Here is a 13903-nt window from a genome sequence, read left to right as displayed (position 1 = left end):
CCAAGAATCATGGTTATAAAATGTCAGTCAGTAGCAAACCTCTTGTTGTGTTTTGGGGTCAAGGGAAATAAAGTTTCAACATGTAGAAATATCTTGAATGAGCTTTTAACAAAGAGATTGATTTGTTCACTTCATTAATTTAATAAGTTCACTTTATCATACGGGTGAATAATGAAGATCAAGCTAGTATAACTATCAACAAGTCTTTTCATTTGTTAATAATATCGTTGCATGTACCTATGATTTAATTATCCTTTATAAGTGATTGAACTGAATTTCTCTTACTGTTGTAATGGGAATTTACTTCAAGATTATGAAAACTTCACATGTCCCACTTTGTTGCTTAGAACAACTCTCAATGTTATCTCCCTGCTGGCTTTAGCATATCCAGAATGAATCACATGCACGCATGCTTCTTATTTTCAGATAACTGCCATTGACGGTAAGAACAGAAAAAGCAACAAGTAAAAGCTGAAGTAGTAATAATTACAAAAAGCATTATCAACCCAACAAGAATAAATGGTACAGATATTGGCCCCCCAAAAGAAAATGAAAGGTGCCACTACAATAGAAACTTTGGAGGAAAATGGGCCATAACCTGTAAATTCAAACTGAAACAAGAAACAAGAAGTTCAATATGCTTAAAAAATTGGCTGTATATTATATTGGGTGATGAAACTGACTTTTAGCTTAATTACTACACATCTTGAGAGACTAATAAGGACCACTTCAATCTGTTGCATTAGCAAGATCAGAGTGTGCATGATTATCATCATATAAGCTTGAACGTCGAAGCTCTTCAATTTGCTTAGATATGTCGATCATTGAAGGCCGGTTATCAGGATATTGAGCTGTACAATCTATTGCTAGCTGCAATAGTTGCACCATCTCTTCTTCAGCAGTTTGGTATCTTAGGAGTTCAATATCGAAAACTTCAGAAGGCCATTCTTCGCGAACAACCGATTGAACCCATCTTGGCAAGTCAACACCTTCTTCATTTAAAAGGGCATGAGTTGGTGCCTTGCCAGTAAGAAGCTCCAAGAGTAATACTCCAAAGCTATAGACATCTGCCTTTTGGGAAACCTTGCGAGGATCGGTTACTTCTGGAGCACGATATCCTGCTACTCGAATTGGGGAGGATGGAGGGCCAACTAAGTTGGCTAGGCCAAAATCTGAGACGCGTGCTTCGTATGATTTGGTGAGAAGAACATTGGATGATTTGATATTCCCATGGGAGATGTTAGGACCTTGAGAGTGTAGGTATTCGATGCCACGGGCAATTCCGAGGCCAATACTGGACCTGATTTCCCAATTCAATGGTGTTCTGCCAGCCCCCTTGCTTCCTAGTAAATTAAAGAAATTGTAGTGAATAGAAAGTAGGCTCCAAGCAAACAGTTCCTTTCAACTCCTTAGCTCACTTTAACATTTTTCAAGTGTTGCAGAGACAAAACTGTATAATAAGTTCATACAAAAAATTCACATGCCAGAACAGTTTGAACAATTAGAAAAAGAGCATATTAGACCCTACTAATTATTAGGGCTAAAAGAGAGATTATGTTTGTGCTTGTGCAACTTTACCTGTTTATGGTTAGACAGGGTACCTACAAAAAAACACAAGGACCCTTTGGCTATAATGAAATCACCAAATCAAATGGAGTACTACTTATTGCTTTTAATTACAAACAACTTTAGATTTAACATACTTATATTAGAAGCATGTTTTACATGATGGCCTAAGGTAAAGATAAGAAATTACTGCTTATTTATAGCCTCTAGAATCACATTTCATTGGATTGAGGGCCCCAATATAGACATTGCATGTTACACTGTAAGCAAAAAGTCAAACTAATTACTCTGATACTCAAGAATGAAAAGAAAAAACAGATTGCACTGGTACTCCCTCAGTTTCATTTACTTGGCCATTAAAATAAAAATAAATTTTCCTTTTTACTTGTTCATTAAAGAAAATCAAGAGAGATTTATTGTTTTCTTTCGTATAACCCTTATCATAAAGTAACTATATAAAGAGCTAGTAGTTTAACTTATATTTCCAAAGCATAATTTAGTAAAACAAACGTCTCTAATATATAATTTCTTAAGGGGAGTACCGAGTCAACAAGGGCCAAGAAAATAGAACGGGGGAATAAGTAGCATGGCTCCAACAAAATATAAAAAGCTGGAACAAAATACAGTGCATCTACAGTGCATGAGGGTGCTTTTTTGGGACAACAACATGGCGTTATCGCCATTAACTCTCATCTGAATGTAGATATAACGTATATATATATATATATATATATATATATATATATATATATCAGTATTATCTATTTAACCAAAAAAAAAAAAGGGGAAAAAGAAGTAAAAGCACCCGATATTGGCAGCTATGTTACTCCTATTCTTCAAAAATATCACAGAGTGCATGCTGATCTCTCTAAATATTGTGATTTTTTTAGGATTCATGCCATCGATGGGCTCCAGATCCTCCAAAAGTAGTGAATTTCTTGAGGATCCAATTGGGGTACGGTAACATTTTTAAAGAGTCTAAGCAACATAGATTGACACCGAAAGAGTTTAACTATAACTTACCATGAAGAAGTGCAGACAAGCTCCCCATAGGCATATAGTCAAAGACAAGAAGTTTTTCCTCCTTACTGAAATAATAAGCTCTGAGAGGCACCAAATTCTCATGATTCATTGCTCCAACTGTTTCAATTTTCTCCTTACACTCCCTTTCAGATATAGACACATCTCTCAATCTCTTTACAGCAACAATTGTACCTATCTCCAAAACTGCCTTATAAGCGGTTCCAAATGTCCCCTTTCCAAGAACCTCTGCAGAAGCTCTCAACAAATCCTCCAAATCAAATGCCTTAAAATAATCACCAAAAAACACAAGCTTTTTAGCCCCATTTTCAACCCAATTCTCATCACCACTACTCAATGATGCACCAGCAGCCACTAAATTCCCATTATTTACACCTTCATTTTCAGGTTTCTCGATTTGCTTCTCCTCAGTAACTTCTGTTTCTTGTTGCTTAATTGTTTGAACATCTAAAGACCTCGTTTTTTCGCCAGTTTTCGTCCTAAATAATACCAACAAAATCGACAAAAGAATTAAAAAACCTGCAACGGTACCAATGACAATCCCTGCAATAGCTCCACTAGAAAACCTTTTTTTCTTGTTGGAATTTCCCATTTCAATTCCAGCAGTAGCTATAGCAGGTTGAGTCATATTTCTTGGACAAACACCAAGAGGCTTTCCACAAAGTGAATTCCCAATAAAAGCACTCACAGGCATTTTCTCCAAACTTCTCGGAATAGAACCATTTAGTTTATTAAAAGACACATTAAACTGTTCAAGATTAGGAAACTTTAACTCAGGTAAAGACCCAAAAAACTGATTTTTCTGAACAAGAACTGTCCTCAATCTAGTCAACTTGTTAAACGAAGATGGAATTTCACCAGAGAAATTATTATCAGCAAGATTCAACCGAACTAAAGAGTGAAGTCCGGATAGAGAAGAACCAACAGGGCCAGTAAAAAAGTTACCATGCAGATAAACGTTACGTAGCTCAACACATTTTGAAAGATCATTAGGGAGAGGACCTGAAAGGCGATTGACACGAAGACTAAGTGTACGTAAACGAGTGAGGTTGGAAATTGTGTTCACTGGAAGTGTACCGGAGAGAGCGGATGCAGGTAACCTGAGTACAGTGACACGGTTGTTTTCGCATTGTATGCCAGCCCAGTTGCATGGGGAGGTACTGGTGGTGTTCCAGAGTAATGTACGGCCACCCACAGCGGAACGAAAGGCTAGAAGGGCAGTGCGATCGGTGGTAAGATCAGATGAAGTTGTGATAAACATGAGAGAATGAATGAGAATGAGCAACAACAACATTGTCGACATTGTCAGGATTGTGTGTGTAATTAAATATGGTGCAAGAAGCAAGAAATGCTAGAAGTTTATACCAGAGAGAAATGGAAGGAGTGATGAAAAATGTATAGTAGTAGTACAATAAAAAGAGAGTGGAAAAAAGAAAGAAACACAAAATTAGCTGTTAAATCAGCATTTGATTATGGTCAACTACCAGTTGATGGATGTCATGATTGAGTACTGTCTCTGCTCTCGAGAGCAAGTATCAAATCTTGCTCTTTTTCTTTTTCTTCTTTTATTCCCTTTTCGTTTAATGTGTCTTAATTGATTACATATATTTTAAAAGTGTTTGCTAAACCTTGTGATTTTAGTTGTTAGCGTGATGCTTTTTGCATCAGACTGCTCTTTATGTTATTTCGATAGTAGAGTATCATTAATTTAGAACTAGAGCAACAATAACAATGTTTACACGCTTTAATATCAAACAAGTTGAGGTGCTATATGAATCTCCACTCCTTTATTTAAGCATAAATATAATAATGATGCTCGCTGCATCAAGTTCAAGTTTCACCTGTTGCCTTTTATCTTAATAGGAGTAGGTGCTTGTAGCTTGCTCACTGTGTACTAAAGAGAAGAGTGACATAAGTTTTCCAAAACGTGTGTATGTTAAAATAAGAATATTAAAATGAAAAGAATATTTGTTTTATACCTTGGTCACTAGAAATTTTTGGTTGTGAAAAAAGAAGAAAAACAACAAAAATCTACTGAAATCAATACGAAGACAAATATTAGAAGATATTAAAACCTTTTATCATGAGGATAGGTTTGATAGAAAGAAAAGATGGCAAAAGAAGAGTGGGAGCCAATTCTGCCTGTTTTGTCCAAAGTCGTCCAGCATCATATCGTCCTTACGAGGACCCAACAAATCCAAAACGATCTTGATACAAAAATTTACTGACAAATAATGTGAATAGGAAATCTCTTGGTAAGAATGCTTTATCCTCTAGCTAGTTATAGTAGATCATTCTTGTTTCTTTTTTTCTTTCTTTCTGAATTTCCAATTATATCAAATATAGGACTTCTATTGAATAGATTCGATGCACTGTATTTCAAAACAATTGAAATTCATCTAATATTTCAAGTAAAAGACCTATCTACATTTCTCTTCAAAATTTCCTTCATTACATACTCGAGAATTAATTCCGCGTATATAAACTTGCACAAATGGTCAATTCTAAGTTCGACACGTGAGGAAAGTTGCGGTATAATTAAAAATTGACAAAATAAACCAGAGCTAACAGCTAACTATATCATCATCCAGATCAGAAAATAATCAATATAAAATTATAAATCAACACTCAAGATCAACTAACTAACGGTGACAAATGCTTTTCAGGAAGGATAAGAAAAGAGAATACACGGTGGCGTGATTGGTGAATAAGCATTGTTTTCTTAGTCATTTTCTTGGTTGAATTAGAACTTCAAGAAACCTTTTCCATTCCATCAATAATATTTAGGTCTAAGTTATATGTATTGATAGTGTAATGATATTTTACATTATTAGCATAGTTTATACTATAGTATTATTTCTTTGAGATCACTAATTAGTGTTTATTATAGAGTTTTACTACTAATTACCTTCCAAGTGATCGGATTGCAATGACGAGCTAGAGGGGCGGAAGAAGTTCATTTAAATCCCTTCACCGAAAAATCATAAGGTTAAATTTTTTGCATGTATATATATATAGCAGAGTATGAATTACTTTCTCGGGGAAAATACGATCTCTGTTACTATATTGATTGTGTAAATAATTTTCACATCACCAGTACAAAGAGCTTAATAACAATAATTACAAGGATTCTTCTTTCCATCTTTTCTTGACAAATTTCCTTTTTTTTTTTTTTTTTTTTTTTCCTACTTTTCATGGTTGATCAAAAGCTATTGTCAATGAGCGAACAAAATTACCAAAGTACGTTCCCACATGGATAATGCAGAAGAGAACTGCCATTATATATGTCTGTCCAAAAATAGGAATAAGTGAATTTACTATTCATCATTCTTTATTTCTTTTTCATTTTTCCTTTCCCCCCACATACGTATAAAACTGACATATATAAAGAATCCTAAAGTGCATGGTTGCATCCAGACTAAAGACTATTCATACCCTTTTCCACATTCGATCCTCAGCCTTTAGCTTTTAAGGGGAAAAAAGAAAAAAAAAGAGAATGCTGAGATACTGTTGTTGCATTAAAGTCATCAATGGTAAAAATTTATTGCCCGATATTTACATCAAAGTCTACTAGTAGTAATTATTTATGATTAAGACATTTTCTTAATTAGGCGTGCTTGTTTTATGAAGAACAAATTTGACAATTTGTTAAAAAGTTAGTTTGTTCAATCGAGTGTAATTAAGCACAAGGAATCCAATCGATTTCTTATAACAGAGAGAGAGAGAGTTCATGTACTGGATGAATGAAGGGTCTTACCAACTAAAGATAGGTGGAGAAAACAAAGCAAATTATGAATAACAAGACTTAATAGCTGTTAACGTAAATAGTACTTTAGTATTTGTAGTAAAGATTTTAGTTCCAGAAGTATTACTACTTACTAGTACCCACTTGAAGCTTGTTAGCATAAACAGAGTCTTGTTCCTTCTCTCTCGGTGTGCCCTTAATTTTAACATATGTCATTTGTCCCTAATCTAAGTTAAAACTTTAGGAAAATGAAGAGAAAGGAATCGGAGAGGAGCCCGATCTTGTCTTCATGCATCCATTTTTTCAATCATACTCTTAAATACTATTATAACCGATCCATATTATTTATCTTTTAGTCTTTTTAGACCCTTAGAAATATTTAATTAATTATAATAGTATATTTATCTAAAGTATCCTTCATTTGTTCTTACATGTCCTACTTAACAAATACGCCATTGATTACACTAGTAAAAGTAAATTTAGAAGGCAAAAAGTGACTAATACTCCCTTTGTTCCATTTTACTAGTGCAACTTTGCAATCCCCTCAAAAAATATTTATTAAATGTTTATTTTACTAAGTTCCACAAATTACTATGCTTTGAAGATCTAAATTTGGTTACTTAGTACTCTACTAAATTTTAGAAATAATTATTTAATAATAAGGGTAAAAGTGTAAAAAATAAATAAGTCTCTCTTAATTTATTAAAATAACCAAATAAAAGACAAATTTATTCTAGTATTCTCTAACTCCACTAGTAAAAAATAAGGAGAGAACACGAAGAAACGTACACTATTTTGACCGTTTTATTATGGGACACGAAAAGAGCAAATCATTAATTAGTTAGTAGTAATGGGGAAGCTGGTGCCTAACGGAAATTACTAATCTTTTGAAAAACTTCATTAATTCACCTCCCTTGGATCTTGTAATCATAAGAGTGTCACTTTATCTTAATGAATGTGATGAGAAGAAATTCTTTATCTTCTAATCCAAGTAATAATATGGCTTTTGCAACTTATTAACTGTACTACTTTTGCTATGCTGGACTAGATTGGTAAAGAAATTGGCTTAACCTCTTTGCATTAAAGAAACACGCATCTCCAAGTTCATCCAAAAAGAAAGAAAAGCAAACACTTATATTCGAAAGAATTAGACGTTGTAATAAAAAATAAACTTTTTTGACCTTATCAACTTTCTAATTTAACTATCAAGCAGGAAAGTATTCAACATGAACGTGAAATTGCAAAACAACAGTGCTTCATTTGTCATCAGGCACTTAATTATGAGTAATATAGCTGTTGTAGTCGACACAGAAAGAAAGGAAACTGATTTGGCTAAAGGATATATTTTTCCTTACCTTTTGCATAAACAGTATGATTGAGGACTTGAAGATTTTGCATAATCATTCTGACGAGTAAGGTTTCCGGATATGTTATAAGCCAATTAGTCCGTTACAATTTCATCACTAATTTGTGAATATTTTTTCCACCAAAAAGTCAAATAATTTTAATTAAATTTTGTCATGTTAAAAAATTTGTGACGGGGTTCACGGGTCCGTCACAATTTTATCCTCGATTGGTACGTCCGAAATTTTATTTTTCTCCAAAAAGCTTGTGAATTTTCAATATGCCTGTCAAATTGGTGACGAATTGTAATAGACCCTCATTTTGTTATAAATTAGTGAGATACTATTATTTACGTGTTAAATTTGCAACTGAATCGTGATAGATTATCAATTTATCATGTTTGTCATAAATTACATGCACATTGATGAATTCCGTCACAACTTGTTCATCAAAATATTTCGTCACAAATTCATATTTTTTTCACAATAATGCCAAACAGGCCAAAGACATGTATGTACATATCGAATGAATTAAAAAACTAAGCGACCACCTACACCTATACGTTGGAGGTAATTTGACGTATGATTTATGATAGTAAAATCACAACACTCTTTTATCATACATTAAAATAACTGAACTACTTGTAAATTCTCCGTAAATTTATCTGGAAAGTTAGAGTGACAGTATGTGAATTTAACCTCTTATAATCCTAAGGATACGCTTCACTTTGTTCACTCCTGTGACTAGTTTCCTCTACTTTTCTGGTCATCTAAACATCCAATGCCGCATACACCAAAAAAAAAAAAAAAAAAAAAAAAGGACATGGCTAGCTGCAAACTGGTATTCTTGACACTATGTGACACAATTTAAAAGGTTCCACGGAAGATTAAAAAGGGAAAAGGTGCAAATATACCTTTTAACTTTACGATTTATAGCAGATAATATTTCTTGTTAGAAAAATGTTGCATATATACCCCTGCGTTACACCAATGGTGCAGATATACCCTTTTCGCTGACGGAACTTTTTTAAAAAAAATCATTTAGCTTATTGTTTAATTAAAAAAAGTCATATGGCTTTTTTTTAAAAAAAAGTCTGCTCATTTATTTTTGTTAGACTTTTTAAAGTCAAGTGATAATTTTTTTCTGGTGGGTCGGGTGTAGTTCATTTAAAAAAATGTGTAGCACGGAGATATATATTTTTTTTAAAAGAACCAGACCCGACCCACCAAGAAAAAAATTACCATGTGACTTTAAAAAAATAAGTCTACTAAAAAATGGGTAGACATTTTCTTTAAAGTCACGTGACATTTTTTTATTAAAAAAATAAGCTAAATGATTTTTTTTAAAAAAAGTTGTCAGTGAAAAGAGTATATTTGCACTATTTGTGTAACAACAGGGGTATATATGTACCGCTTTTTTAACGAAGGGTATATCTGCTCTAAATCGCAAAGTTGAGGGGTATATTTGCGCTTTGCCCGATTAAAAAAAAACTTAGGACTCAAAGGAATATTCAAACTTGAGAAGCTGGATACTCAACAGTATTTCAAACTAGCAGGCAAGGCAATGTATAAATCAAAGTAGGCTAATCTGATCGATAAACTTAGAAGAGCTCATGATTGTGATAATGTAAATTTTCAAGCAAACTAAAAGCTCTATTTGCATTTATGAGTTAAAATTTATGACATGTAATTTAACTTGTGATAGCAAGTTAGTAATGCTAATTATTTTACCAGTTTACCAATTAATGCTTATGAAAGAAATTCACCCATAATTTCCTTACAGGTGACATGACTATGTAAATATACTTTTGACACCCCAAGTACATCGAACTTAAACTCTTCTGTATTCTTCCATTCCCATCAACCATATGTCTTGAGTTGTTATTTTAACAGATTTTTGTTGGACAATGGGCATGCATGTCCTCGTGAACTCCCAATAAACATGTCTGAGGCATCATTAATTTAAGGAAATCATGTGATTCTTGAAGACAATAAAGCTAATCAAATAATGTATGAACCTCAATGAATTCAAGAATGAAGGAAGACTTTGTACATTAAACTCGTCTAAATCTCTTTGCCCCTGAATGAACTCAAGCTTAACCTCTTTCTTTTATTGCTTGAATTTACAGTTTGAGAGAGTGAATTCCAAGACTGTTTTTTCTTTGTTTGCAGGCTGAAGATACAGAGATAGTAAGTAAAATCATATACATTAAATATGTCCGTCTCTACACTGATAATATATTGGTGAAGGAGTATTTACAACAAGGAAAAGAAGAAAGACTATGCACCTTAAGTCCCTAATCTATGTACATTTAACACATCCTTTCATATACTATCTTCATTCCTGGCACCTTGAGAATTCTACTGAATAGGCATCCCTGATTCTTGATCCTTGCTTCAAGCTACAATGCCTACTAATATTTCTCAGCGGTGCTTCAGGATCGAACTAATATACATATGCAAAACGCAAGGGTATATATAGATTTAGAGATACATTTCAGAACCCAATATCGTCTAAATTTCGGATTCGCCACTGTTGCTTCTTAAGCTTGTTGATGTTTCTCCTTCCTTTCGTTGCTAGCTATGAGCAGTAATGCTTATTCTTGTATCTTCATTAAACATTGATGTAGCTACATGGCTTATTCCCAGTTCTTCACTGAACAGTGGCTCATTGAACATGGAATCAGCTACGGAATTAATTAACTGTTCATCATTGAAGATTGGATTGATGCTTGGTTCTTCATGACAGGTCAAAGGATTAGCTTCAGCATTGTCCATTCTTGGCTCTTCAATATTGTACATTTGGTTAGCTATAGTACCAATATTGTTTGGCATTACTTCATTTGATAATTCCTTGAAAGGGCATGTCTGAAGCTCTTCTTTGTTTCTCTTCGCATGCTTAGAAGCAAAGACGTCTAAAGCTTCTTTCATCCATGGATGCCAACATATTTCTCTCGCTTCATCAAATTTCATCTGCAAATTTAATCAAACATTCCGTTACTTTCCACCGGCACGGGTACAAAATAATTTCGTCCGTCATAACTTAGGCAGATAAAAGTAAATCGCCTTTACCTAAGTTTTAATGAGCAGAGTTACGGTATTTGAAATAAAAAAAGGTTCTATACAGAGGCAGATCCAATATTGAGGCAATGAACCTTAAGGTCCAACAATATACATGTATTTTAAAATTTATCAAATTTTGTCGAAATGTATGTTAAAGCATGCGTTTACTGATTTAAAATTTTGATCAATCTGCCTCAGTATTGTCTGACCTAATTAGAAATTGAGATCAAAGGGATAACAGCAAACTAGCACTATCCAAAACAAACCCATAAACGTTGCCGGGCAGATTTCTCTGGCCAATCTTCTAATTCCTCGGTTACAAGCAAAGGCAACATGTGTCCCTCATGAAATGTGCCTTGGCTTTTGCTCTTGAAACTCCAGGTACCTAAATAGTCCTGCATCCAACCATGACACATCTTTAATTAACCTGAATCATTTGCATCTGGTACTATATTCAGATTTATTTCATTCCAATACAAAATTGTGTCTTAGTTTAATGACTTACCTGAATCTCAACGTCACCAAGAACTCCAGCTTCCTCGAAGGTTTCTCTTAAAGCTGCATCTTTCAATGATTCATCAATTTCCCAACCACCCTGTTATTTCATTGCAAAACCAATTATGTCAACTGAGGGATGATGGAACAATAATCTAATTGGCTAAATCAATAGGAAAACAAAATATTATAGACTTGTCCAAGATATAGTGTGTACCTTAGGGAACATTAATCTTGGACTCTTCTGTGAGCTGATTAATAGAAACTCCAAGTCATCAATATTAGAACCTGACTGGTAATTATCCCTGTATCGGTACGGAATGCATCTGCACCACCATATGCAATTGAGAAAAAATAACCATAGCTACTTCTTAAAGGATAAAACACAATAGCAGGCTGGATTTGCTGTTTATTTTTCATAGCTGGTCTGGATTTGCTGTTTATTTTTCGTAGCTGGTATACATAGATTATACACTGATTATATAAGGTTATACATATGTTTTATATTCGCCTGCTTTTTTTTATTTAAGCGGTTGGATGGACGGCTAGGTTATTATATCCAACAATCATCAAGAACAAAGCTTTCCCATTTTCTTTGGGTCTCAAATACAGTTCAATCCCATTTGAAAATTTTAAATTTTCTATTAACCCTGAAAGAATTGAATTTCAAAAGTAACAAGAATTAAAAGGTAACGCACCCAACAACTTGACGACAACCTTCATTGTATCTCTGCAAGTCTCTTCCCATTCGGGAGGACATAGAAAATGTCTTGAACATTTTCTTCAAATTCGAAGAAATAAATAAAATCCAACTACAATGTTCTTCTTTTTCTCTTTATAAACGAAAAAAGGTTATGGAAGAGAAGTCAACTATATGTAGGATTATTATAATTTGGCGGTTATGGATGGAGAAAATAAGAAGCAATGATTTGTGAATGGTCAACTGCCTAAAAATGGAAAAGAGTTAGCTATTTCTTTGGGTTACATCTCCTCCTTTAATATACATATGAAGTTAGAAGCTAAATCTAACCATTTCTCCCCTAAATAGAGGGCATCCTCTGCTATTTTTTTGTACGTCCGCTCCTTTAATAATTGAAAAGAGGAAAAGATAGATAAATAGATAAAAGAAAAATGGTTATACGTGGTCAGTCATTATTTTTGGTTTTGTAATTTCTGAGTTGTTATGTCTAATTACTTTGACTGGGTTAAAAACTAAAATGAACACTCACGATTTACGAGTAAGATAAGATAAAATAGATGTAATTGGGGTGTTTCTTTAAGTCCATTATTTAAAGCATAGAAGTTTAATTAAATGAACTTTTCACTAAGTATAGGTTATTACAGTGACGACATTGGTAACTCTTTTACTTGAACTTTAAATAATATATATACTCTATGCATATTTATTACAATAGTCGCACCCATTACTACAAAATAGTTGTGAATAGAGTGATAAGCTAGAATATATTAATTGACTTAAAATTTGAATCCATTTCTGAATATATACTTAGGTACGTACGAATATTAAACTGCAACATTGAGCACAAAAAAGGCAATTTTATTGTAATGCTTGCATCATTGCATGCGAAGTGCGAGCTAGGGCCTGGGAAATACACAAGGTATCTTCCTATATAGTAAGTTGGGCAGAGAAGACATTTTTGACTGCATATTGGATTAATTTGGGAGGAAACAACAATACAATTTTGAGCTTATTAAGACCAAATATACCCACTTAAAGCTTAAAAACAGTCTTTTGGCCTTTGGGGACATCCTCTTTAAGGAAGCTGTGTGACCACTAGTACAAGAAGCTTATCCAAGCTTTACTTGAAAGAGGCAAAAGAGAAAAGGTTTTTAGAATGAATGGAAGATGCTTAAGTTCTGCACATCATGTGTCATTATCCTTGAAGATGGGATTCCCAAAATGATAAGAATCTCTCTTTAGCCCTATGTTCAACTTGATTTTATTAAGATCAATGGTATTTAGAGAGTGAGTTGTAAGTTCGAAAATATGAGTTAGGAAATATATATTTGACATTATCTATATACTTGTTTTTTCTGCTTATAAATAAGGTTCCCGAGCGGACGCACGTTACGTGAAGTAGTATTATCCAACACCGATTCGTAGAAATTTTTTACAAAATATTTATATGTGAATATTATGAAAAATAAAATATTGGTGAAATAAATATATATGATAACAAATAATTTAAACTCATTCTGGAAAAGAATACTTAAGCGAAACTAAATCCTAATTTCAACACCTCTTAGGACAAATTCTGAATAAGTATTGGGTTTAATCCCTTAAGGTTGCGGGATCGAACCTGACTAAATGCACTTTTGCGGCTTTTAAAAAAAAATAAAAAAATCTAAGCAGCCTTTAACTTTTTTCTCGTCAAGTTAATGTCACTATAAAATTTTATATCTTATCGTAAAGCAATGGTGAACCCATCCTCTTAAAATCCTGAATTCGCCTATAACGATAAGGTTCAAGTCGTAAGTTGTGGCTTCTGCCATATCCAAAATTTCTATGCTAAATTCACCACTGGTTTTAGACCGCTAATAAGAGTTATCGGAATGCAATAATTGGTGAGTGTGGTTGGCTTTGGCATGGTATTGTCCATTTGACAAGTTCTTTTTGATTCTTTTTTCC

At 33.5% G+C, this 13903-nt stretch overlaps 2 protein-coding genes across 2 annotated transcripts; both read right to left on the bottom strand.

The window, feature by feature from the left end:
* Positions 1-386: 386 nt before the first annotated feature.
* Positions 387-4261, bottom strand: LOC132052313 (probable inactive receptor kinase At1g48480). Its single transcript, XM_059443802.1, has 2 exons — positions 2590-4261; positions 387-1343 (listed from the first exon to the last, which is right to left on the bottom strand). Exons 1-2 carry the CDS (start codon positions 3908-3910, stop codon positions 730-732), a joined length of 1935 nt encoding a protein of 644 aa, XP_059299785.1. The 5' UTR covers positions 3911-4261; the 3' UTR covers positions 387-729.
* Positions 4262-9883: 5622 nt separating this feature from the next.
* LOC132052310 (nudix hydrolase 18, mitochondrial-like) lies at positions 9884-12331 on the bottom strand. Its single transcript, XM_059443800.1, has 5 exons — positions 11952-12331; positions 11471-11579; positions 11264-11353; positions 11025-11153; positions 9884-10668 (listed from the first exon to the last, which is right to left on the bottom strand). The coding sequence occupies exons 1-5, from the start codon at positions 12029-12031 to the stop codon at positions 10273-10275; spliced, it is 804 nt and encodes a 267-aa protein (XP_059299783.1). The 5' UTR covers positions 12032-12331; the 3' UTR covers positions 9884-10272.
* Positions 12332-13903: the final 1572 nt, after the last annotated feature.

The sequence above is a fragment of the Lycium ferocissimum genome, chromosome 4, assembly GCF_029784015.1.
Source record: "Lycium ferocissimum isolate CSIRO_LF1 chromosome 4, AGI_CSIRO_Lferr_CH_V1, whole genome shotgun sequence".
NCBI classification, from domain to species: domain Eukaryota; kingdom Viridiplantae; phylum Streptophyta; class Magnoliopsida; order Solanales; family Solanaceae; genus Lycium; species Lycium ferocissimum.
Note: the sequence above shows the minus strand (reverse complement) of the source record. Positions and strands in the feature narration are given on the sequence as shown.

Excerpts from the sequence above, each read along its gene's own strand:
- LOC132052313 (XM_059443802.1), bottom strand. The coding sequence starts at position 3,910 with ATGTCGACAATGTTGTTGTTGCTCATTCTCATTCATTCTCTCATGTTT. Across the intron at positions 1,344-2,589 it reads CTTGTCTGCACTTCTTCATG|GAAGCAAGGGGGCTGGCAGA; the intron begins GTAAGTTATAGT and ends TTAATTTACTAG.
- LOC132052310 (XM_059443800.1), bottom strand. The coding sequence starts at position 12,031 with ATGTTCAAGACATTTTCTATGTCCTCCCGAATGGGAAGAGACTTGCAG. Across the intron at positions 11,354-11,470 it reads CAAGATTAATGTTCCCTAAG|GGTGGTTGGGAAATTGATGA; the intron begins GTACACACTATA and ends ATGAAATAACAG. Across the intron at positions 11,154-11,263 it reads TTGGTGACGTTGAGATTCAG|GACTATTTAGGTACCTGGAG; the intron begins GTAAGTCATTAA and ends GGTTGGATGCAG.